Below are 27,545 nucleotides of genomic sequence, written 5' to 3'. Positions count from 1 at the left end.
TAACCCTGATACATAAACAATCAATTTATTTTAAAAATAAACAAATATCTCTGATAAATAGCATAATATTTTACAGATTAATCATGGTTATAGTACCACAATTATCATTTATATCAACAACAAAGTTAAGAATACCATTATCAAGGAGTTGACAGATATATACAGGAAAATCTACCAATAACACATGTAATACAAATGCTGGTATATTTTTAATTATGCTTAATGAATTTTGTCATTAACATATGATACATCTGGATTATATTTAGAAGGACAAGTCTTAAGCATTCATTGATGATATTATAGTTAGATATTGTTCAGACACCATATTTTCTGAAGATGTATCAATTTTTGAGGTTTAACTTAAATATTCTCATTTTGTTTTAAGATTAAGTAAGCACTAATTAACATTAAAGAAAATTCTGTACTTGTTGAGGACCATTACTGTCTGTCTCTGTATCTGTAGTGGTACGTGTAGAATCCTGTTTAGGCTTTTATACATGGTGGAGAAGAGCGCCGTTGTTATGGGCGGTGTTCTTGTAGAGTGGTCTTAAATGCCTCTACAGAACCTGCATGCACAACTTTACCTGGTAGTTGGTTCCAGTGACCTTTCATTTAATTCAATAACGATTATGTTGCATATATACAGCATACTGCTATTTTATTAATAATCATGCTCTTATCTTATTTTTAAAAACTAGGTTTTGATTAATCAATAAACTTGGAAATCTTAATTTTTTTCTTTTATATAGGAAGATTTGTGCAGGGACATAATCTCAATTTGTATTCAGCATAAACATATCTATTTACATAATGGGTTTAAGATTGCAAAATATGTTTCATAAAAAAACATATTACTTCATAAATTAAAGGCAGTATTATTACAATAAAATTACAACTATTAAACATAGTGTTTACCCTAAAATCAATATACATTACATACAACTTTAGCAACAGCAAATCTGACTACAGACAATATTATTCAAATGTAACATAATCCCCAAAAATTTAATAAACAGAAGTGTTGGTTTTTGGTCCCTTAAAGCTTGAAAACCATGTGAGTTACTACAAATTTGACTCACAAAATCAGACAAGGATTTTTATATGGAATCCAAAGAAATAATTTGGTAAACATACAGTTAAGTTTCCAATGTTTGATGCAAAAATCAAGAAGAGATTTAAGGAACTGCTACATAACTTAATGTACATGAGAGTGGATATCATGTTGATTCTTACTACTATGCAAGTGATTATGCATGATTGCCAATGTCAAAAAATTAAAGAAATTAAAAAAATGAGTAATTCTTCAAGAGCAAACATTATAAGAATTCTCATAAAGGAACAATGTAAAACCTCTACTGAATCACAACTAAGAGCTGAAGTCTTATTATCTGCTAAGAAGTATGGAATGTAAGGTCAACAGTATACCAAATGGAAAGGGTGAAGTAACAGGACTTTCCAGATACACAATTAGTCAGAAAATGTAAACACTTCAATTATGTTTGAATTCAGTCATTTTATATCAAGCTTTAAATTCTTTTCCACATTTATATTTTAATTTCAATTGTATTTCTGCTTCTAAAGTTAAAGGTCTTTGAATTTACTGAAAAATTAACAAAAACCATCAACATATTAGACCCTTGGTAAAATTGTGTCTGAACATGATACATCAAGAATTAAACATTTGACTATATATTTTGATTTCGCTGTTAAACTTTCATTTGAAGTATACTTTTTGTTATATAAGAACCAACCAACTACAAAATGTATCTAGCATATATACACTACAGCAAGGTGGTTTCATACTAATGTTAATTGGAAGAAGGGATGTCATGTGACTATCTTGTAATAAACATTCATTTGTTTACAGAATAATATGAGCATTTTAAGTTATTTCTTTCTGCATAGGAGGTCTGTCTATATTGTTTCTTTTAATTCCTTCTTTAATCCATTCTATCCCTTCATGGACACCATCTCTGGCAAAAATAAATCATATAATACAAGCACTTGAAGAGGTCTATCATTTATAAAATGTGTTTCTAATAAAAAGGTATATATTACATAATAGCACAATATTTTTAACAATGACAGCTGATCAAATGTCATCATTTTGAATGCTATTATGAAGCAGCACATTCCCTTTTCCTCAGTAATTATAAAATTATAATGACTAGTATCCTTATTAAAATCAGAGATATTCTTAAAGTATCTAACTTAAGTTATAAACTTTGTTTTAAATATACCTAACCTAAGTCAATGTCTTTCCTAGGTTATGATACTTTATTGTCTCATACTTTTTTTCACATTAAGCTGTTCAGTTTAGTTCAGTTCTTTTGAATTTATTCACGCTTAGTCAGACTCCAAACACCTTACAGCCCTGCATATTGTGGTGCTGTTGCTTGTGTATTTCAGGAGATCCTTTTTATGATCTGTATTTTTTTTATTGGTGTTGTAGGGTTACTGTCCTGTTTTGTTCATACTATTTTACATTATGCATTCTTAAATCAATATAGTAAGGCTTTTTACTGTTTAAGAAAGGATATGTGTAAATTATTTTGTGCTGGAATTTGTAGATATTTTTATATGAACAATAAAACGAATTAATATTTTAATTTATTACCCTTTGAGTGCAGATGTACCAAGAAACTTGCATTCTCTATCTCCAAACAGTTGTGCACTACTGTTGAACACCTTTTTGACTTCTGAAGCTTTCATACAACCCTTAAAATAAAAAAAGAATTTATTAGAATTTTTATTTACAAAACTTGTAAATCTTGTGCAAGAATAGATCCAAGCAAATGTATAGTAATAGATGAACAAATGGTCATAAGGCAGTGGTTTGATAATTTACATTCATTTAATGATGAGGTTAACATTAAATTAATGAAAAGGTTATTCTCAACAGACTACGGTTACAGAAATAAAACCAGATGCTCTGCAGGGTAGGCTTTATACAACCACAGAGGTCGAACCCTGAACAGTTGGGGCAAGTATGGACACAACATTTAAGCTTAATACAGCTCTGAATTTGGATTGTGATTAAATAGTTGACAAAACATAGGTTTCTGACACAGAATGAATGTGGTCTAAGAACTTAAACTTTAACCAGATGCTCCGCAGGGCACAGCTTTATACGACTGCAGAGTTTGAACCCTGAACATTGGGGTAGGTTTCTGACACATAATGAATGTGGTCTAAGAACTTAAACTTAAAAAACTTTAAATTTTAAATTGGACATTACCTATTATGGTTCAATATTGAAAATCTAAATACATGGTTAGATTCAGCATATCAAAGAACCCCAAATTTTCAATTTTTGTTGATATCAAACAAATTTTAATTTTGAACCACGATTTAGACAAACTTGAAAACTGGGCCATAATAAAAAATCTAAGTACATGTTTAGATTCAGCATATCAAAGAACCCCAAGAATTCAATGTTTGTTGAAATCAAACAATGTTTAATTTTGGACCCCGATTTGGACCAACTTGAAAACTGGGCCAATAATCAAAAATCTAGTACATGTTTAGATTCAGCATATCAAAGAACCCCAAGAATTCAATTTTTATTAAAATCAAACTGAGTTTAATTTTGGACCCTTTGGACCTTAATGTAGACCAATTTGAAAACAGGACCAAATATTAAGAATCTAAATATATGGTTAGATTTGGCATATCAAACAACCCCAATAATTCAATTTTTAATGAAATAAAACAAAGTTTAATTTTGAACCCTTTTGGCCCCTAATTCGTTGGGACCAAAACTTCCAAAATCAATCCAAACCTTCTTTTTGTGGTCATAAACCTTGTGTTAAAATTTCATAGATTTCTATTAACTTATACTAAATTTATTGTGCAAAAACCAAGAAAAATGCTTATTTGGGACCTGTTTTTGGCCCATAATTCCTAAACTGTTGGGACTAAAACTCCCAAAATCAATCCCAACCTTCCTTTTGTGGTCATAGACCTTATGTTAAAATTTCATAGATTTCTGTTAACTAAACTCTGATACTAAGGTTATTGTGCGAAAACCAAGAAAAATGCTTATTTGGGCCCTTTTTGGCCCCTAATTCCTATAAAAATGTTAGGACCAAAACACCAAAATCAATCCCAACCTTTCTTTCATTGTCATAAACCTTGTGTTTAAATTTCATAGATTTCCATTTACTTTTACTAAAGTTAGAGTGCGAAAATCAAATGTCTTCGGACGACGACGATGACGCCAAAGTGATACCAATATACGACCAACAAATTTTCAATTTTTGCAGTCGTATAAAAATTATCAGCAAACTAGAAAAATAACAACTTACCAACATTTCATACTTTATATAATGGAATATATAAAATTATTGTTTGGGAAATATAGGAATTATAAGGCATTGTAACCATTAAATATCACACGGAAAAAGATATTATGCAAATGCAAACAAAGAATAATATTCCTGTGTTGTATGGTTAGATCTTTGACATCTCAAATATACAATATATAGTGTTTCATCATTCTAACAATAACTGAAAATTTCATATTTCAACACCAACCTCTAGATCTTGTTTATTGGCAAGAATAAGTAGTGGTACTCCTTTTAACATGTCATTCACTATCATTTTATCTGTAATATATAAAAATTTAATGAATTTTAAAATAATAACATAGTTGTATCTGGTTATATTTTTGAATTCCATTCTATGAGCATTTCTATTTGCAGTTTAAAACTGAAGAAATAATGCTACAAGGTAGATTGCATTTATTTTCAAGAGGTTTTCAATCTAAATATACTTTTCATGCTTTGTTGTCAGATTTATTGATATATATATCAATGGAAGCTCAAATTTCTATCATATCTTTCAAGTGGGATAACAAATTTTGTGAATTCTGTGGGAGGAGGCGATCAATGAATTTAAGTTCAATAACGTTTATGTTTTCTATAGGCTTATATATATATAATGTATATGGAGACTTTTCCAAAACTATGAATTCTTATAGTCAATAATTTCTTTAAAAGTAATTCTATCCTACCGTAGTCTAAAATCGTTCATCTTGTCAGTTCGTTAGGTATTTGTGTTTGAACTTAACACACGGGGAAACTCCGCTACTTCCGGCGTAGAAAAACAATGTAGAATAGGTTTTTTCTGCACTTTTGAATAAAAAACCATTTCTGAAGGTAAGTTTTCATTGTTGTTCTCAATTATTGCTAAAAAATGCCAAATTTCTAATGCCCGTTTCAATCCCGACTTCCGAATGTCTAAAAACATTCTAGAACTTCACAAAATCCCACTTCCGGCCTCCATTGCTTTGTGTACATTCCATTCAGCGTCATCAATCTTGTGGCAGGCAATACAGGTCAAGCAAATCGTATTTTTAGGAATTTTAAAATGACATGCTCCTTACGTCTTTCGCGATTTTCCCGCGAAAAAAACCCAACCAAAATGAAAGGAAAACTAATTGAAAAAACGATGCCCATGCCATAATTTTGTACAGGAATATAGAGTAGGTTAATGAAAAATAATTTACATTTATTTTTCATAGAATTTTCTTTTTATTCATTATAAAAAGATCGATATTCTGACCATCATGACTGTAGATAAATATTCATACAGAATTCCACTGATGTCAAAAGGGATGGCAAAAAAAGAGTTTTCCTGTTGAATAAAACCCAAAATTATTGCAAACTATTTTGAAGCAATATCCCACAAAGAAATAACGTAATTGCCGTAGACTGGAAAATCCCCTAATTGACAGTAGAGCAATTTGATTGGGTAGAACGAATTGACATCACGTGATTTTGACGCCATTGAAATTTAAATGTAAACAAACAAGGTCAGAAGGTTCAGTATGGGACAGCATCGTACATTTGGTTACTGACAAATAATTATGAGTTACCATGCTTGACAATGCATGGTAATAAAAAATGAAAGCTAAGTGTACAGAAAAAATAAGAAAAAAATAGCCTTAGGATAACGACTTATCATTACACCTGGATACATGTGAATTTTGCACACTTTTTTGAGAATGGACTTCAACTGATTTTTATAGTTCGTTCTTATGTTGTACTGTTATTCCACTGTCACAGGTTAAGGGAGGGTTGGGATCCCGCTTACATGTTGAACCCTGCCACATTATGTATGTATGTGCCTGCCTGTCCCAAGTCAGGAGCTTGTAATTCAGTGGTTGTCGTTTGTTTATGTGTTATATATTTGTTTTTCATTCATTTTTTTTATATATAAATAAGGCTGTTTGTTTTCTCGTTTGAATTGTTTTACATTGTCATTATGGGGCCTTTTATAGCTGACTATACAGTATGGGCTTTGCTCATTGTTGAAAGCCGTACATTGACCTATAGTTGTTAATTTCCGTATAATTTTGGTCTCTTCTGGACAGTTGTCTTAATGGCAATCATACCACATCTTTTTTATATTTATACTGAAAAAACTCAATTTAAAACAAAGTGTGAAATACAAATTTTCTACATATTCAAAAAGCAACCCAACAGGTGTTACAAGTGGAGGAGAATCTACTCACCCTCCTGGAGAACGGAAGATCACATCCCGTATATGGTGGGTTGAGAGTTGCTTAGTCTTTTGTTTTCTATATGTGTTTTGTAAACTGTTGTTCGTTTTTTTGTTTTTTTTTTGTCATGGTGTTGTCATTTTTTTATCGCCTTATGAATTTGGATTACTATTTGGTATCTTTTGGCTATCTTTCACAAGATATGTAACAATTATTCAAAACAAATTTCTTTGCAGGCTAGACAAACAAACTTTATAAAAGAAGAACACTAACCCACAATCACCAACTTGTTCTTGAAATGTGTTGCACAGTTTCAGAAAATTTAAAATATCAAAAGTTCATGAGAAATTAACAGTAACATAAAAACCTATCAAACATGAAATGAATGAGTAGAGTTATAGAGTTATGTAAAATATACCAAAAGCATCTTTTGATTCATCTATTCTTTCTGTGTCTGAAGAATCTATGATGTATATTACTGCATGAGATTCTGCATAATACTGAAATAAAATAGGGTAAAAATAAATTATAATGTTTTTAATTAGACCTTTGATTCATTTTCTTATTCATATATTGCTAAACTTTCACAAATGGCAGCTGAAATAGCAATAGTTATATCGTTTATAATTCTTCGGCAACTCTGTATAACAGAAAAATTTAACTACCTACAATGCATAATAGATTAAAAATTGGAAATTTTCAGAAGTCCAAATCAAATCTAGCTCATTTCTTTCATATTATCATTCCCATAAATTCATTGTATAATGGGTTGAAACTCAAAACTTGTGGATAGTTTCTAAGGAAAATATATAACAGAAAAATATTAAAAGTTTTGAGTAGTAAATTTCATTATAAGGTAAGATTTGTTTAATATTGTATAAAATTTAAACTTTAAAAACAGCTTACTTTATAAAATGCAATATACCATTATTCAAAATTATCAAATACTCTTACTGTTATTGAACTACCTCTAATAAGGTTTCTATTCATTACATATGTACAAATACTTAAATATTGATTGATGAATGTATTCAGAACAAGTACATAATGAGATACACATTACATAAACCGTGATTTGTTCTAGATTGATAAATAGTGCCAATATCTACCATAGTAGCTTACAAAGTAACAGTCAGGTGAGACAGCAGGTAGACATGACACCATAACGGACTCTTAACCTTCAGTCTTTATAATGACTCAGTATAACCTCCTACAGACAAGCACACTAATTTTAAACTGATGATATAGTAATTTCAATTTTTTAAAGAAAAAAAATACTATTTAAAATATAAAATTACTTTATCCCATAATGACTGTAACTCTTCTTGTCCACCAAGATCCCAGAAATTAAGTCGTACTCTTCCTATGTCTATCTTTCCAACTGAAAACAAGAATACTGACAATATAAAATCACTTTAACTTTACAAATAATTCTGTTGCTTTGTGTGTATCATGAACTAAATGATAACTTAAATGTTTTACTTACAAAGAATGTTTAATATGATTCTTTTTATGTCATTTAAAAATGCTTGATTTATATGTGGGCAATGATTTTAAAGATTTTTTTTCATCTCACTATTAAATATTAAATGTTGCACTGCATTGATATAGATGCACAATAATTAAAGTACCTTGTATACTTAAAATTATGGCTCCTAATTCTACTCAACATTATGATATGATTATTTCAATAAATAATGAATAGGTAATATATGTTTATCATTCACTGTTTTACTGGTTGAGTAATGCATAATTATTTGTGTGATATAAGGCTGACTTTGTCAGAAAGAGCAAGATCATTTATTCAATTTTGGTTGTTACAAAAACTCTCTAATGTCTTTTTGTAAAAATAATTTTGCAATTGATACAAAAAGGAGAAAAAAAGTCCATACATAACATCTGTATTTTATTGATTTTTAGGGAAAATATGACTCTGCACAAATGTGAAAGCTTTTGATTCAAATTTTGTTTTGTATCTTTTTATATCAAGTTAGTTAAACATGTATAAACATAATTAATTTCTATACTATTTAGTCCAACTGTTGCTGTTATTTTTGACAGATTCATCCCTTGGTACTTGGAGTTGAACTTTGTCTTTGACTGTTCTAAGTATGTCTGAAAAATATAACACAGAAAGACTTAAATACAACTAAAAACAAGAAGGTTACACGGACACAGCTCAATGTCATCACAACATCCTCACCAGGAAATGCTGTACAAATAAATGTTCATCAAAAGTGAACATGAAAACTATTATGCTTTTTATGACCATGTTCTTCACATATAATATTAACAGGCTGGACTCATTAATTTGCACATACCTTTTATATGCCAGATTATATTATATATCCCCTTTTACCCCTAATAGCTTGGGAACTGTTGAGCCTGTTGCAATAATCCTAAAAGCTCTCAAGCTGAAGTCATTTTTCATTGGTTAATCAACATATATTCTTAAGTCGATCATAGTTTTTTATTCAGTTTTTCATCAACAGTGATTGTGGCAGTCATTTGAAGTTATTATTGTTTTTATTCAGTTTTCCATCATCAGTGTTTATGGCAGTCATTTGAAGTTATTATTGTTTTTATTCAGTTTTCCATCATCAGTGTTTATGGCAGTCATTTGAAGTTATTATTGTTTTTCAGGGACAGCAGGCATGTTGATAGATCAACTGTGCTCTTCATCTCATATATTTCTATCTTATTTAATATACTCACTGATTTTCCTGCATTATCTAAACCAAGAATCAAGACATTATACTCCTCTTTCTGGAAAAAATATTTCCAATAACCTGACAGCAATGTATACATCTACAAAAGAAACAAAAGACAAATATATGCAAAATATTTTATAGATATATCTATCAATTAATATAGTCTCCTTGGAATTTTAGCAGTTAAAAAATATTGTGCAACTTTTACAGTTGAAACACACATTTTTGAAAGCTATTACTTATATCCTGCAGATCTATTGTAATAATTTATTTAATTCATATGTTCTCTTTCTTTAAATACTAGAGGCTCTAAAGAGCCTGTGTAGCTTACCTGCAATATTAAACAAAGGACGCAGATGGATTCATGACAAAATTATGTTTGGTGATGGTGATTACAATTATCTCTATCTATAATGAACTTGGCCCAGTAGTTAAAGGACAATAACTCCTTAGGGGGTCAATTAACCATTTTGGTCATGTTGACTTATTTTTAGGTCTTACTTTGCTGTACATTACTGATGTTTACAGTTTATCTCTATCTAAAATAATATTCAAGATAATAACAAAAAACTTCAAAATTTCCTTAAAATTACCAATTCAGGGGCAGTAACCTAACAACGGGCAGTCTGATCCATCTGAATATTTCAGGGCAGATAGATCTTGACCTGATAAACAATTTTGCCTCGTGTCAGATTTGCTCTAAATGCTTTGGTTTTTGAGTTAAAAGCCAAAAACTGCATTTTACCCCTATGTTATATTTTTAGCTGTGGCGGTGTCATATGGTATTTTGAACCCCATGGTAAATTGACCCCGGGGTCAAAATACCGCTATGGTAAATTGAACCCCCCCATGGTAAATTGAACCCCCCCTGTATGGAAAATTGAACCCCCATGGTAAATTGAACCCCCCTGTTTTTTTCATCCTAGATGAATATTAGAACATTTTACATTATTTTAAAGCTTATCATAGATTAAAAAATCATTCATACAAGAAGGGGAGGTACATGCTTAATTAAAAGAAATATCTTTGCTTGGTATAAGTGCTCTGAAGTCTTTACCAACAAAATGTCATTCAAAATACTTATTGACACATTATAACTAAACCATATGTAGCTTGAATGCTTTAATTATTTGTAATTATAACATATGTATATATATATATATATATATATATAAGGGTAGTTTTGATTTTCCATGGTAAAAAAAGGGGGAGGGGGTCAAAATACCATGGCAAAGTAAAATTTTAAAAATATCTTTTCCAGCAAGTTAAATACATACAAACTACTTATTGGTGAATTCTAACTACATAAAAGAGTTAGAATTGCCAGATTTTTGGAAATTAAAGGCCTAGAGTAGGGGGTTCAGTATACCGCAGGGGGGGGGTCAAAATACCATGGCAAAGTAAAATTTTCAAAATATCTTTTCCAGCAAGTTTAATACATACAAACTTCTTATTGGTGTATTCTTACTACATAAAAAAGTTTTTTAATTAAAGGTCTAGAGTAAGGGGTTCAATACTGCAGGGGGGTCAAAATACCATGGCAAAGTAAAATTTTAAAAATATCTTTTCCAGCAAGTTTAATACATACAAACTACTTGTTGGTGTATATTAACTACATATAAGAGTTAAAATTGCCAGACTTTTTTGAATTGTCTAGAGTAAGGGGTTCAATATATCGCAGGGGGTCAAAATACCATGGCAAAGTAAAATTTTCAAAATATCTTTTCTAGCAAGTTAAATACATACAAACTACTTATTTGTGTATTCTAACTACATAAAAGAGTTCGAATTGCTAGAATTTCTGAAATTAAAGGCCTATAGTAGGGGGTTCAATATACCGCAGGGGGGTCAAAATACCATGGCAAAGTAAAATTTTCAAAATAACTTTTCCAGCAAGTTTAATACATACAAACTGCTTATTTGTGTATATTAACTTCATATAAGAGTTAAAATTGCCAGAATTTTTTGAATTGTCTAGAGTAAGGGGTTCAATATATTGCAGGGGGTCAAAATACCATGGCAAAATAAAATTTTCAAAATATCTTTTCCAGCAAGTTAAATACATACAAACTACTTATTTGTGTATTCTAACTACATAAAAGAGTTCGAATTGCTAGAATTTCTGAAATTAAAGGCCTATAGTAGGGGGTTCAATATACCGCAGGGGGGTCAAAATACCATGGCAAAGTAAAATTTTCAAAATAACTTTTCCAGCAAGTTTAATACATACAAACTGCTTATTTGTGTATATTAACTACATATAAGAGTTAAAATTGCCAGAATTTTTTGAATTGTCTAGAGTAAGGGGTTCAATATATCGCTGGGGGTCAAAATACCATGGCAAAGTAAAATTTTCAAAATATCTTTTCCAGCATTAGTTAAATACATACAAACTACTTATTGGTGTATACTTACTACATAAAAGAGTTCAAATTGCCAGAATTTCTGAAATTAAAGGCCTAGAGTAGGGGGTTCAATATACCGCAGGGGGGTCCAAATACCATGGCAAAGTAAAATTTTCAAAATAACTTTTCCAGCAAGTTTAATACATACAAACTGCTTATTGGTGTATTCTTACTACATAAAAAAGTTAGAATTGCCAGAATTTTTTTAATTAAAGGTCTAGAGTAGGGGGTTCAATATACCGCAGGGGGGTCAAAATACCATGGCAAAGTAAAATTTTCAAAATATCTTTTCCAACAAGTTTAATACATACCTCGCCATGGTATTTGACCCCCTTGTGGTATATTGAATCCCCTACTATAGACCTTGAATTTCAAAAATTCAAGCTATTTTAACTCCTTAACATAGTAATAATACTCCAATAAGTAGTTTGTATGTATTGAACATGATGGAAAAGATGTTTTGAACATTTTACTTTGCCATGGTATTTTGACCCCCCTACCATGGTATATTGAAACCCCTACTATAGACCTTAATTTTTTTTAAATTCTAGCAATTCTTACTTTTAACATTGTAATAATACTCCAATAAGTAGTTTGTATGTATTTAATACACTGGAAAAGATATTTTGAAAATTTTACTCAGCCATGGTATTTTGACCCCCCTGCAGTATATTGAACACCCTACTATAGACCTTGCATTTCAAAAATTCAAGCTATTCTAACTCCTTAACATAGTTATAATACTTCAGTAAGTAGTTTGTATGTATTTAATATACTGGAAAAGATATTTTGAAAATTTTACTTAGCCATGGTATTTTGACACCCCTGTGGTATATTGAACCCCCTACTATAGACCTTGATTTTCAAAAATTCAAGTTATTCTAACTCCTTAACATACATTGTAGTTATGATACTCCAATAAGTAGTTTGTATGTATTTAATATACTGGAAAAGATATTTTGAAAATTTTACTCAGCCATGGTATTTTGACCCCCCTGTGGTATATTGAACCCCCTACTATAGACCTTGATTTTCAAAAATTCAAGCTATTCTAACTCCTTAACATACATTGTAGTTATAATACTCCAATAAGTAGTTTGTATGTATTTAATATACTGGAAAAGATATTTTGAAAATTTTACTCAGCCATGGTATTTTGACCCCCCTGTGGTATATTGAACCCCCTACTATAGACCTTGAATTTCAAAAATTCAAGCTATTCTAACTCCTTAACATAGTTATAATACTCTAATAAGTAGTTTGTATGTACTTAATATACTGGAAAAGATATTTTGAAAATTTTACTTAGCCATGGTATTTTGACCCCCCTGCAGTATATTGAACCCCCTACTATAGACTTTGAATTTAAAAAATTCAAGCTATTCTAACTCCATAACATAGTTATAATACTCCAATAAGTAGTTTGTATATATTTGATATACTGGAAAAGATGTTTTGAAAATTTTACTTAGCCATGGTATTTTGACCCCCCTGCGGTATATTGAACCCCCTACTATAGACCTTGAATTTCAAAAATTCAAGCTATTCTAACTCCTTAACATAGTTATAATACTCCAATAAGTAGTTTGTATATATTTAATATACTGAAAAAGATATTTTTAAAATTTTACTTAGCCATGGTATTTTGACCCCCCTGCGGTATATTGAACCCCCTACTATAGACCTTGAATTTCAAAAATTCAAGCTATTCCAACTCCTTAACATAGTTATAATACTCCAATGAGTAGTTTGTATGTATTTAATAAACTGGAAAAGATATTTTGAAAATTTTACTTAGCCATGGTATTTTGCCCCCCCCCCCCCCCCCCCCTGCGGTATATTGAACCCCCTACTATAGACCTTGAATTTCAAAAATTCAAGCTATTCTAACTCCATAACATAGTTATAATACTCCAATAAGTAGTTTGTATATATTTGATATACTGGAAAAGATGTTTTGAAAATTTTACTTAGCCATGGTATTTTGACCCCCCTGCAGTATATTGAACCCCCTACTATAGACCCTGAATTTCAAAAATTCAAGTTATTCTAACTCCTTAACATAGTTATAATACTCCAATAAGTAGTTTGTATGTATTTAATATACTGGAAAAGATATTTTGAAAAGTTTACTTAGCCATGGTATTTTGACCCCCCTGCGGTATATTGAACCCCCTACTATAGACCTTGAATTTCAAAAATTCAAGCTATTCTAACTCCTTAATATAGTTATGATACTCCAATAAGTAGTTTGTATGTATTTAATAAACTGGAAAAGATATTTTGAAAATTTTACTTAGCCATGGTATTTTGACCCCCCTGCTGTATATTGAACCCCCTACTATAGACCTTGAATTTCAAAAATTCAAGCTATTCTAACTCCATAACATAGTTATAATACTCCAATAAGTAGTTTGCATATATTTGATATACTGGAAAAGATGTTTTGAAAATTTTACTTAGCCATGGTATTTTGACCCCCCTGCGGTATATTGAACCCCCTACTATAGACCTTGAATTTCAAAAATTCAAGCTATTCCAACTCCTTAACATAGTTATAATACTCCAATAAGTAGTTTGTATGTATTTAATATACTGAAAAAGATATTTTGAAAATTTTACTTAGCCATGGTATTTTGACCCCCCTGCGGTATATTGAACCCCCTACTATAGACCTTGAATTTCAAAAATTCAAGCTATTCCAACTCCTTAACATAGTTATAATACTCCAATGAGTAGTTTGTATGTATTTAATAAACTGGAAAAGATATTTTGAAAATTTTACTTAGCCATGGTATTTTGCCCCCCCCCCCCCCCCCTGCGGTATATTGAACCCCCTACTATAGACCTTGAATTTCAAAAATTCAAGCTATTCTAACTCCATAACATAGTTATAATACTCCAATAAGTAGTTTGTATATATTTGATATACTGGAAAAGATGTTTTGAAAATTTTACTTAGCCATGGTATTTTGACCCCCCTGCGGTATATTGAACCCCCTACTATAGACCCTGAATTTCAAAAATTCAAGTTATTCTAACTCCTTAACATAGTTATAATACTCCAATAAGTAGTTTGTATGTATTTAATATACTGGAAAAGATATTTTGAAAAGTTTACTTAGCCATGGTATTTTGACCCCCCTGCGGTATATTGAACCCCCTACTATAGACCTTGAATTTCAAAAATTCAAGCTATTCTAACTCCTTAACATAGTTATGATACTCCAATAAGTAGTTTGTATGTATTTAATAAACTGGAAAAGATATTTTGAAAATTTTACTTAGCCATGGTATTTTGACCCCCCTGCGGTATATTGAACCCCCTACTATAGACCTTGAATTTCAAAAATTCAAGCTATTCTAACTCCATAACATAGTTATAATACTCCAATAAGTAGTTTGCATATATTTGATATACTGGAAAAGATGTTTTGAAAATTTTACTTAGCCATGGTATTTTGACCCCCCTGCAGTATATTGAACCCCCTACTATAGACCTTGAATTTCAAAAATTCAAGCTATTCCAACTCCTTAACATAGTTATAATACTCCAATAAGTAGTTTGTATGTATTTAATATACTGAAAAAGATATTTTGAAAATTTTACTTAGCCATGGTATTTTGACCCCCCTGCGGTATATTGAACCCCCTACTATAGACCTTGAATTTCAAAAATTCAAGCTATTCCAACTCCTTAACATAGTTATAATACTCCAATGAGTAGTTTGTATGTATTTAATAAACTGGAAAAGATATTTTGAAAATTTTACTTAGCCATGGTATTTCCCTCCCCCCTCCTGCGGTATATTGAACCCCCTACTATAGACCTTGAATTTCAAAAATTCAAGCTATTCTAACTCCATAACATAGTTATAATACTCCAATAAGTAGTTTGTATATATTTGATATACTGGAAAAGATGTTTTGAAAATTTTACTTAGCCATGGTATTTTGACCCCCCTGCGGTATATTGAACCCCCTACTATAGACCCTGAATTTCAAAAATTCAAGCTATTCTAACACCTTAACATAGTTATAATACTCCAATAAGTAGTTTGTATGTATTTAATATACTGGAAAAGATATTTTGAAAATTTTACTTAGCCATGGTATTTTGACCCCCCTGTGGTATATTGAACCCCCTACTATAGACCTTGAATTTCAAAAATTCAAGCTATTCTAACTCCTTAACATAGTTATAATACTCCAATAAGTAGTTTGTATGTATTTAATATACTGAAAAAGATATTTTGAAAATTTTACTTAGCCATGGTATTTTGACCCCCCTGCGGTATATTGAACCCCCTACTATAGACCTTGAATTTCAAAAATTCAAGCTATTCCAACTCCTTAACATAGTTATAATACTCCAATAAGTAGCTTGTATGTATTTAATAAACTGGAAAAGATATTTTGAAAATTTTACTTAGCCATGGTATTTTGACCCCCCTGCGGTATATTGAACCCCCTACTATAGACCTTGAATTTCAAAAATTCAACCTATTCTAACTCCTTAACATAGTTATAATACTCCAATAAGTAGTTTGTATGTATTTAATATACTGAAAAAGATATTTTGAAAATTTTACTTAGCCATGGTATTTTGACCCCCCTGCAGTATATTGAACCCCCTACTATAGACCTTGAATTTCAAAAATTCAAGCTATTCTAACTCCTTTACATAGTTATAATACTCTAATAAGTAGTTTGTATGTATTTAATAAACTGGAAAAGATATTTTGAAAATTTTACTTAGCCATGGTATTTTGACCCCCCTGCGGTATATTGAACCAACTACTATAGACCTTGAATTTCAAAAATTCAAGCTATTCTAACTCCTTAACATGGTTATAATACTTCAATAAGTAGTCTGTATGTATTTAATAAACTGGAAAAGATATTTTGAAAATTTTACTTAGCCATGGTATTTTGACCCCCCTGCGGTATATTGAACCCCCTACTATAGACCTTGAATTTCAAAAATTCAAGCTATTCTAACTCCTTAACATAGTTATAATACTCCAATAAGTAGTTTGTATGTATTTAATATACTGAAAAAGATATTTTGAAAATTTTACTTAGCCATGGTATTTTGACCCCCCTGCGGTATATTGAACCCCCTACTATAGACCTTGAATTTCAAAAATTCAAGCTATTCCAACTCCTTAACATAGTTATAATACTCCAATAAGTAGCTTGTATGTATTTAATAAACTGGAAAAGATATTTTGAAAATTTTACTTAGCCATGGTATTTTGACCCCCCTGCGGTATATTGAACCCCCTACTATAGACCTTGAATTTCAAAAATTCAACCTATTCTAACTCCTTAACATAGTTATAATACTCCAATAAGTAGTTTGTATGTATTTAATATACTGAAAAAGATATTTTGAAAATTTTACTTAGCCATGGTATTTTGACCCCCCTGCGGTATATTGAACCCCCTACTATAGACCTTGAATTTCAAAAATTCAAGCTATTCTAACTCCTTTACATAGTTATAATACTCTAATAAGTAGTTTGTATGTATTTAATAAACTGGAAAAGATATTTTGAAAATTTTACTTAGACATGGTATTTTGACCCCCCTGCGGTATATTGAACCCCCTACTATAGACCTTGAATTTCAAAAATTCAAGCTATTCTAACTCCTTTACATAGTTATAATACTCTAATAAGTAGTTTGTATGTATTTAATAAACTGGAAAAGATATTTTGAAAATTTTACTTAGCCATGGTATTTTGACCCCCCTGCGGTATATTGAACCAACTACTATAGACCTTGAATTTCAAAAATTCAAGCTATTCTAACTCCTTAACATGGTTATAATACTTCAATAAGTAGTCTGTATGTATTTAATAAACTGGAAAAGATATTTTGAAAATTTTACTTAGCCATGGTATTTTGACCCCCCTGCGGTATATTGAACCCCCTACTTAAAACCACAAATTAAAAAAAATGATAGCCAATAAATTGTAAATTAGATTATCTGCAATACTATTTATCAAAAACAGGGGGGTTCAATATACCGCAGGGGGGTTCAAAATACCATATGTGAAAAATGACCCCGGGGTCAAAATACCATGCGGTATAATGACCCCGGGGTCATTTTACCGCATGGTATTTTGACCCCGGGTTCATTTTTTAGGGGGTTCAAAATACCATATGACACCGGCCATCTTGGATGGATGTCCTGGTCACCGGACACATTTTTTAAACTTGATACCCCATAGATGATTGTGGCTTAGTTTGGATTAGTTTGGCCCAGTAGTTTCAGAGGAGAAGATTTTTGTAAAAGATTACTAAGATTTACGAAAAATGGTTAAAAATTTACTATAAATGGCAATAACTCCTAAAGGGGTCAACTGACCATTTCAATCATGTTGACTTATTTGTAAATATTACTTTGCTGAACATTATTGCTGTTTACAGTTTATCTTTATCTATAATAATATTTAAGATTATAACCAAAAACAGCAAAAATTCCCTAAATTACCAATTCAGGGGCAGCAACCCAACAATGGGTTGTCGGGTTCATCTGAAAATTTGAGGGCAGATAGATCTTGACCTGATAAACACTTTTACTCCATGTCAGATTTGCTCTAAATGCTTTGGTTTTTGAGTTATAAGCCAAAAACTGCATTTTACCCCTATGTTCTATTTTTAGCCATGGTGGCCATCTTAGTTGGTTGGCCGGGTCACACCACACATTTTTTAAACTAGATACCCCAATGATGATTGTGGCCAAGTTTGGTTTAATTTGGCCCAGTAGTTTCAGAGGAGAAGATTTTTGTAAAAGATTACTAAGATTTACGAAAAATGGTTAACCAGATGCTCCGCAGGGCGTAGCTTTATACGACCGCAGAGGTTGAACCCTGAACGGTTGGGGCAAGTATGGACACAACATTCAAGCTGGATTCAGCTCTAAATTTGGATTGTGATTAAATAGTTGACACAGCATAGGTTTCTGACACAGAATGAATGTGTTCTAATGAACTTAAAATTTTTGTTTTCTCTTAGAGCAATTCACTATGCTGTTGAATATTAATCCTCTCAAAAAAATGTTTGAAGAAATTTTCTTTTTTATTTATGAAATTTCAAATGAGAAAAATTGAACCCAATTTTTTTAATCACATCCCCCTTTCCCTTATTCCAAAACTAATCTCAATTAAAATTTCTAATGGAGTTTGCAACAATAACTACTCATTTAAATACATCATAAAATATTAAGATGTAAAAAAACTGCTTGTTATCACTGAATGGTAAAGATTATTTTAATTTATCAGTTGGTAGTAAAAAGTGAATATACATTGTATATTATATATAACAAAGATTTAAGTTGATTCTGGACAAAGAAAGATAACTCCAATTAAAAAAAAATCTTGCTATTGCACAATATTTTGCAATTAGATATTTCTTGCTTACTATTCTGGACAAAGAAAGATAACTCTAATTAAAAAAAAAATTGCTATTTCACAATATTGTGCAATTAGATATTTCTTGCCATTGCGCAATACTGTGCAATTGAAAAGACTTGCTATTGCACAATACTTAATATAATAATTTTAGATCCTGATTTGGACCAACTTGAAAACTGGGCCCATAATAAAAAATCTAAGTACATTTTTGGATTCAGCATATCAAAGAACCCCAAGATTTCAATTTTTGTTAAAATCAGACTAAGTTTAATTTTGGACCCTTTGGACTTTAGTGTAGACCAATTTGAAAACAGGACCAAAAATGAAGAATCTACATACACAGTTAGATTTGGTATATCAAAGAACCCCATTTATTCAATTTTTGATGAAGTCAAACAAAGTTTAATTTTGGACCCCGATTTGGACCAACTTGAAAACTGGGCCAATAATCAAGAATCTAAGTACATTTTTAGATTCAGCATATCAAAGAACCTAACTGATTCATTTTTTGTCAAAATCAAACTAAGTTTAATTTTGGACCCTTTGGACCTTAATGTAGACCAATTTGAAAACGGGACCAAAAGTTAAGAATCTACATACACAGTCATGACAGTTAGATTCGGCATATCAAAGAACCCCAATTATTCAATTTTGATGAAATCAAACAAAGTTTAATTTTGGACCCTTTGGGCCCCTTATTCTTTTGGGACCAAAACTCCCAAAATCAATACCAACCTTCCTTTTATGGTCATAAACCTTGTGTTTAAATTTCATAGATTTCTATTTACTTATACTAACGTTATGGTGCGAAAACCAAGAAAAATGCTTATTTGGGTCCCTTTTTTGCCCCTAATTCCTAAACTGTTGGGACCTAAACTCCCAAAATCAATACCAACCTTTCTTTTGTAGTCATTAACATTGTGTTTAAATTTCATTGATTTCTATTTACTTAAACTAAAGTTATTGTGCGAAAACCAAGAATAATGCTTATTTGGGCCCTTTTTTGGCCCCTAATTCCTAAACTGTTGAAACCAAAACTCCCAAAATCAATCCCAACCGTTCTTTTGTGGTCATAAACCTTGTGTCAAAATTTCATAGATTTCTATTAACTTAAACTAAAGTTATAGTGCGAAAACCAAGAAAATGCTTATTTGGGCCCTTTTTGGCCCCTAATTCCTAAAATGTTGGGACCAAAACTCCCAAAATCAATACCAACCTTCCTTTTGTGGTCATAAACCTTGTGTTAAAATTTCATAGATTTCCATTCACTTTTACTAAAGTTAGAGTGCGAAAACTAAAAGTATTCGGACGACGACGACGACGCAGACGACGACGCCAACGTGATAGCAATATACGACGAAAAATTTTTCAAATTTTGCGGTCGTATAAAAATTGACTATAAAGGGCAATAACTCCTTAAGGGGTCAACTGACCATTTCGGTCATGTTGACTTATTTGTAAATCTACATTTACTGAACATTATTGCTGTAAACAGTTTATCTCTATCTATAATAATATTCAAGATAATAACCAAAAAAAGAGGAGAAGATTTTTGTAAAAGTTAACGACGACGGACGATGGACGCCAAGTGAGGAGAAATACTGGGTCATAACATATCTGAATTGCAGTCCGGAGTAATCTGAAGATATTTATTTAGAGTTAAATGATCAGAAATCCACAATTATATATGTGTATAAATCTATATGTTTTAATACAACTGCAAAAAAAAATCAAAAGAACTGTTGTATATTGCTATCATGTGGTCGTCGATGTCGCCAAAGACAGATGGGTTTCCGGATAATAACTTTTGTATAAGTAAATAGAAATCAATTAAACTTTAACACAAGGTTTATAACCACTAAAGAAAGTTTTGGGATTGATTTTGGGGGTTATGGTTTCAATTGTTTAGGAATTAGGGGCCAAAAATGGGATCCAGATAAACATTTCCAGTCCTTAAGTGTATAAATCTCTCTGAAATTATACCACAAGTTTCCATACCACAAAGGGATGGTTATGATTTGCTTGGAAAGGTGGGTAGAGGGGAGGTGTTATGGCTCAAAATGTTTAGGAATTAGAAGCAAAAAAGGTGGGTAAACAAGGGTTTCTTGGTTAATGGCCAACTAAGACAATTTCAAACCAGTGTAAGGAAGGTAATCCAAATATATTGAGGTAATCCAAACATGTTTGAGGGAAAACGGTAGTATTACATTTTCCCAGCATTAGGTTGGCCTTTTGTGTACCCAAGGCAGGTGAAGGAAGTCAAATTAGGAGCGCTGTGATTGGATGTAAGGGTACAATATATTTTTTTAATTATCTATGAATAACTGCAATGTGTAAATTTGCAATATAAATTTTAAAACCTATTGAAATATTTTCTAGAGAATTATTCGAAAAGGCTTCCAAAATTTCAAAAATTTGGTGTAAAATGACGGTGGGCATGGATAACATAAACAAGCTCCGTTGGAAATTGGTCATGATACTATTTGGCTTTAATTTTTAAAATAGAATAATAAAGTACTAACACCACACATAACTGTTTTATCCAGGTTTTTATTATAAAAAGTAGTAAATTTAGGAATTGTTAGTATTGTCGCCTATGGCAGAATAAATAGTACCGTTTTCCCTATAATACCTCTCTAACACTAATTAGGGTGCCCGGTATCGAAAAAGACGTCTAGTTAACGAGTTTAAGTTAACGGATAACACACAGCTATATTATATGCAAACTATTTGAAAATCATTATATTTTCCAATCATGAATGTCGTCGTAAGCTACTGTGGTCATGTTTTTCAAAATTTTGTGCTTTCTAAGGGTACCCAAAAATACCTACTCATACAGGCCATCTTCAACACGAAAAATAAAATTATTGCTTTCTGTGTTATTTGAACAAAAGCTGAAAAGATTTATATAATTTAAGTGTAAGTATTTCATGATTTTTGTAAGACTATTTTTTTAGCTGAAATTTGTCACATTTTGAATGAAAGAAAATTTATTGCGTGTAACTTTCACAACATTTTTACTCTGATTTCATCAATAAGACATGGTTCATATGTGTGCCAAATATATTTCGTGTAATGTTTATCGGTGAGAAGAAAATAGCAATTTAAAACACAAATTTAGTGTTCATTCTGCCTTGATTCAAACACGCCTTTTCTCGTGCCGTTAATCGTTTTGTAGCTTACACTATCAGGTCATTAACTAGGACAATTGTCACTTACTTCATTTCTCTTTTTACTTGTTGTATGGTCGATATGTATATTTTGAATAGTCGAGTTATTTTGAAGATCGTTGTTTTGTTTTAGTTTTTGTTGTTTTTTTATATTTTTAATTGATTTTTTGTTATAATTTTAATACACAAATCAAATACTTCGGTCATGTTTCAGACCCGGAATATGGCTCACAGTCCTGTTAAACTATGCCCATCAAGCCCTAAACAAAGTAGGAATGAAATACGTGTTATATGTCAGGGTTCTTAATAACTGAATTGCTTATTAATATGCGAAAAATTAGCACTAACAAAAGCTTTATCGAGGGTCTGGGAACATGGAAAGATCATGTATATTTTAGTATATTTCAAGCGTCATTTATCTAGCTAGCACTTCCAAGGACCCCAATTCTGCTCAGAAGGAGTATGCAGGTTTTAAGAATCATTTTGTACGCCCGATGAAGTAGATACCCGTATAATTTTACATGCTATTCATGTAGATAAAAAGTTCAGTGTAAAAGGCATATAGGGTAGGATAATAATAAAATCACAAGATACAGATGTTCTGATCTTATGCGTTCATTACTTCCCCTCCATGCAGCATACGCATGAGCTATGTTTTCAACCAGGCACTATAATTTGCACACAAGATTTTCGCCGCTATATGCCTGTCCACGAAATATATAAAAGCCTTGGGTTTGCCATCTGTAACATTCTACCAGACGCACATGTTTTAACATGATGCGATACAACGTCATCCCTATTTAGGATCAGTAAGCGCGCTGTTTTTTAGTCTTAAAGGAAAACCCAGATGATTTTTCCGATTTGTCAAACCTTTCTTATTGTGACATCGATGAATCTATGAACGCAGCTCGAGATCTTGTTGTTACGCTAAATGATCTCAAGTCAAAAATCAAAATAGATAATTGTGACCTAAACAAATTGAGCGTAATATTGGCTAAAATTGTCTATTCTATGGTCAGGTTGTGGTCTCATTGGTACATTCCCCATTTCCATTGTCAACTTTACAATTTATAATTTCTCCCTTGTCAAACTTCATCCTTGTAAATTTACTTTTAAACAATATGTAATAAGAGCTTCACTCCAGACATAAATGTGATGTCTTCCCATATAGCAAAACTATACTACATTCTCCTCTTAAGTTAGGATGGGAAAAGAAGAATGACTTGTTCCTTTCTATCTCGAAGGTCAGATGTCATATGAATTTCTGCAAGATTAAGTTTGCATTTGTTTCGAACAAAATCTATCATGTACAGATTTATGCCCATGTCAGGCAAATGACCTTTGTCAAAATGCAAATACTCGTCTGATTGCAGTTAGAAAAATTGATGACTATGAAGATGTAGATGTATAAGATTTCATTTTTCTGCTTGTACCTTATGAATCATTGCTAGCTATTGAATGAAAATTATGCAGTCCATAATCTTTTCTAAACAATAAATATAACATCTACTCAATTTTGAAATATAGTAATAATCTATCTAGTGGGGAAAGATATGTAAAAAAAACCTGCTGTATGGTCTCTGACCTTGCTGTGGTTGGTGGGCTTAAACCACAGGAGACCATTCAACGTTGTAGGTAATACCAGCTTCGATCATAATTTTCTATTTGCATTTGTTCATTTTTTCGTGTTTTTGCAATGGTGTTGTCAGCTTGTCTTTATTTTATAATGTCCCTTTGGTTTCTCACGCCTTTTTTGTTTACAATTGTTTGTAAAATACATCTGTGCTGTACATAACCCTCTCCCGTATTTTATTTTTTGAATACTTGTAATCAGCATAGCCAATTGTTGCTCATTTAGTCATCTGTATATGTAGGATGGGGTGTTTTACCTATTTCTAATAGACGTTTTGTTTTTATAACTTTAACCTCCCTTTTTCTCCGTTTGAATTAATTTTTACTTCTGTAAAGCAAAGCTATACACAGAGCTTCATATTCAACCAAGTTTGACGTTAATGTTACACAAATTTCAAAACAAATCATTTATATATACTCTTTCACAACCAATAACAGAAGTTTGGTATTTACGTAGAAATTGACGAACACCTGACTATCAAAAGACGTGAAAAACACATTTTGTTTTCGACAAATTATTAAAGTTAAGATCTAAAAAACATCTTAAGATGTTATTTGTAATGAATTAAATACAAAAATTTCAAATTTAGAATTTGAAATAGGTCAAGGTCACTGTTATTTAACAGCTCTTTGAAATTTGCACCCAATATTTGCAAAAAATTCAATCTAAAGTCATTTTGGGGATAAAAATATAAAATAAGTTTTAAATGTAGATACAAAAGATATACGGTAGTTCTATAAATTAGTTGTTTTTATTTTGCTCCAAACTCATATGTAGGAGAAACCAGCTAGCTAAAAGTGACTGTGCATTTTTCTGAAATTTTTGCTTTGACCTTTTACCCTGATTTAAAAAAAAACAGGACCACGGCAGACAACTACGACAACGATATTTCAATGAGGTTTGTTCTCCTCTTTCCAGTGATATAAAATATAGCCGTGTGTTATTCCGTTAAGGCAAATCAATAAAATTTGTTGATTTTCCCTATTATAATTTTTTAAATTATGTGTAAAGAATTTTTTCAACCTTCCTACTATCTACACGAATGTACGAAAGTGGCATAGTGGGACTGCGGTTTAAGGTTAAGGTAAACTTAAGTTAAAGTACAGAAACCAAAAAATATAGCATTTTTTCATTGTAAAGGGGCGTTACTCTAGAGACTAGAACAGTAAAAGTTATGCCACTAAAATCAAACTTGATCTGTGTTTTGTGGTAATAAGAAATGTGTATAAGATAAGATAAGATAAGATATTTTTATTTCCAATTATGGGCCCCAAAGGGCATAAACATTACAACATCAATAATTTTTTTATAATAAGATAATTAGATTCATAAATTGTAACATTTGGTTGAGGCAAATTTGAGTTGAAGAATGAAAACAAAAATTCTGCATTTTTTCCATTGTAAAGGGGCATAACTCTAGAACACTACATGTAAAAGTGACTCCTCCAAAATTCAAACTTGATCTGTGTTTTGTGGAAATAAGATTTGTATATAACTGCGATAACATTTGCTTGAGGCAAACTAAAGTTCATGAAGTTAGACAATGTAAAATAATTTTGGGACAAACAGACAGGAAAAAACAAATATAAATAAAACTGGTGTTCCGATATGATTACTGGATGAGATCAGAGTTTCAAAAACATGTATATACAATGTTAAAATAATGCTTCAATAAAGGTGTGTGTTAATTCAATTTAAACTAAGTTTTATAAGATATAGTTGAAAACCAATAATAGCTGAACTTGAAAATAGAGACATACAATTATGTTAATGAAATTTTGATCTTAAAAATCAGAAATCTAAAATCAAATTTGATACATATATATGCATGTGAACAATGGTCTTCTAAACTACCTATCTATAATTAAATATAAATAAAATTATATTGATTTTTAATACATTTGTAATGCATAAATACTCACCTAATCTAATTTGTTTTCTATGGTTTTGCTATGTCAAAGAAATTCCAGTCTGGTTTTTCAGCACTAAAATATTTTAGTCTAGTGGTACTGGTAAAAAATAACTTTCCACCACAATTTTCTTATCTAAAATTAAATAAATAGATAAAAGATAGATTACATGTCATGATATACATTATGGATATTCATTGAAGTCTTGTCAAATACATGTATGTGGTAAATAAAGTACAATAACAAAACTTTCTACCTAGTGAGCATAGGCACTTGTATCAGAAAAATGTCACATGAGCGGGAAATTCCATTATATGCCGATTTCTCTGTGTCAACCCCACTAAAACGTGTTACAAAATAATTGGGAATGCCTTCTAAGGATGATTTCGACAACAAAGGTAGAAGTGTTATACACCATTGTGTAGATAAATCAATTTAGATTTATGGTATAACAAGTTTTAGTAGGGTTGACAACCGAGAAATCAGTATACTGTCATGACTGTATAACAAAATTTTGTGCCAGGTGACATTTTTCAAAAATGTGATTTAATTATCTTGTGGTATATAAAGGTATATAAGAAAGAAAAATTCTGAGACAAGTGCCTGTGCTATTCAGAACCAGCTAACCCTGTGAGAACTACTCTTTTACTGGTACAAAATGTACCTACATTGTATCTACAATATAAATATTGTAAAGTTTACAGGTTATCAAGGTTTTTGGTTTTCCTTTTGGAATATTTACTTACTTTCAGTCCAAGACTACTCTGAACTCCAATTGCTGTTTTGCCACACAAGCTTGGACTGTGGTCCCACCGCCCTAGCATGTCTGGCAAAACAGCCTTTGGACGTCAGAGTAATCTCAAAATTCATTACTTTGTGAGAAAAATGTGTTTTTTTTTTCATATATGCCATTGGAATAAGGTCATGTTTATTCACTTTTCCACTTTGGATAATTCAGATTTTGATATCAAGGTTATAAAGTATGTATGTATGTACAAAAAATGTATAACTGGTAAATGGCTCTGTTATCAGAAGAACCCCTCGAAAGCTGTCAGGGTACAGTGACATCCATGTACACTCCCTATAGGAATTAATACAGATGTGTCACTAACATGACTAACGAATATTTACGACAATTATTTTTACAAGGACAATCAATCCCCACCCAACACAAAGGGAGTGCTAGGACACTGGGTACTCAATTATTATGGTGGAGGAAGCGTAAGTATTGGGAAAAAATTACCTACCACTTTGCGGAAACAGACAAACTCGAGAGATATTCAGATTAAAGTAAGGGAGAACTTTGACCAACCAAGGCTCCAAAGTACCAATTCTAGTTTAAACTCCAGAAGTGTGTGGGAGGGCGAAAATCGCCCTTGTGATGTGCTGAAATTTTCAGCGCCCCAAGTCATACTCGAACTTGGGACCTTCAACACTGTAGCCATCGGACCCACAATAAAAAGGGCAGTAAAAATATTTAGAGCAAACAATGTTATTTTGTTGTTGTTGTAATGTTGACATGACGTGTTCTCATGTGAGAAAAGTAGTTTTCTTCGTCTATATAAAATATAAAAAATAAAAATATCTGTAGTGAAGTTCAATATATAGACGAGACAGACTCCTTAAAATATACACGCTGAGCATTCTTTGAAGAAAGAGAAATGCTTTAAACTTAAAAGAGAAAAAAATACGTTTTATCAGCACTGGTCGTTGAAAGAAAAAGTCAGAAAGTGCCGAATGAACAAACCGAACGTTTCCGCAACAAATAAAATCCAGTGCACGTCAGG

The 27,545-nt window shown here is 31.3% G+C and overlaps 1 protein-coding gene across 2 annotated transcripts; it reads right to left on the bottom strand.

Moving 5' to 3' along the window:
- Window positions 1–1,496: 1,496 nt before the first annotated feature.
- Window positions 1,497–27,514, bottom strand: LOC143055124 (ADP-ribosylation factor-related protein 1-like). 2 transcript variants are annotated; one of them, XM_076228268.1, is made up of 9 exons: window positions 27,450–27,514; window positions 25,771–25,893; window positions 9,221–9,313; window positions 8,533–8,620; window positions 7,804–7,886; window positions 6,924–7,005; window positions 4,537–4,607; window positions 2,618–2,718; window positions 1,497–1,973 (listed from the first exon to the last, which is right to left on the bottom strand). In XM_076228268.1, exons 3-9 carry the CDS (start codon window positions 9,311–9,313, stop codon window positions 1,883–1,885), a joined length of 609 nt encoding a protein of 202 aa, XP_076084383.1. In that variant the 5' UTR covers window positions 25,771–25,893; window positions 27,450–27,514; the 3' UTR covers window positions 1,497–1,882. The 2 variants fall into 2 exon arrangements, with proteins under 2 accessions (XP_076084383.1, XP_076084389.1); XM_076228274.1 differs by lacking the exon at window positions 27,450–27,514 and adding an exon at window positions 27,006–27,126.
- Window positions 27,515–27,545: the final 31 nt, after the last annotated feature.

This window comes from Mytilus galloprovincialis, chromosome 1 (genome assembly GCF_965363235.1).
Source record: "Mytilus galloprovincialis chromosome 1, xbMytGall1.hap1.1, whole genome shotgun sequence".
Classification (NCBI taxonomy): domain Eukaryota; kingdom Metazoa; phylum Mollusca; class Bivalvia; order Mytilida; family Mytilidae; genus Mytilus; species Mytilus galloprovincialis.
The sequence above is the reverse complement of the archived record's forward strand: the minus strand, read 5'-3'. Positions and strand labels throughout refer to the sequence as shown.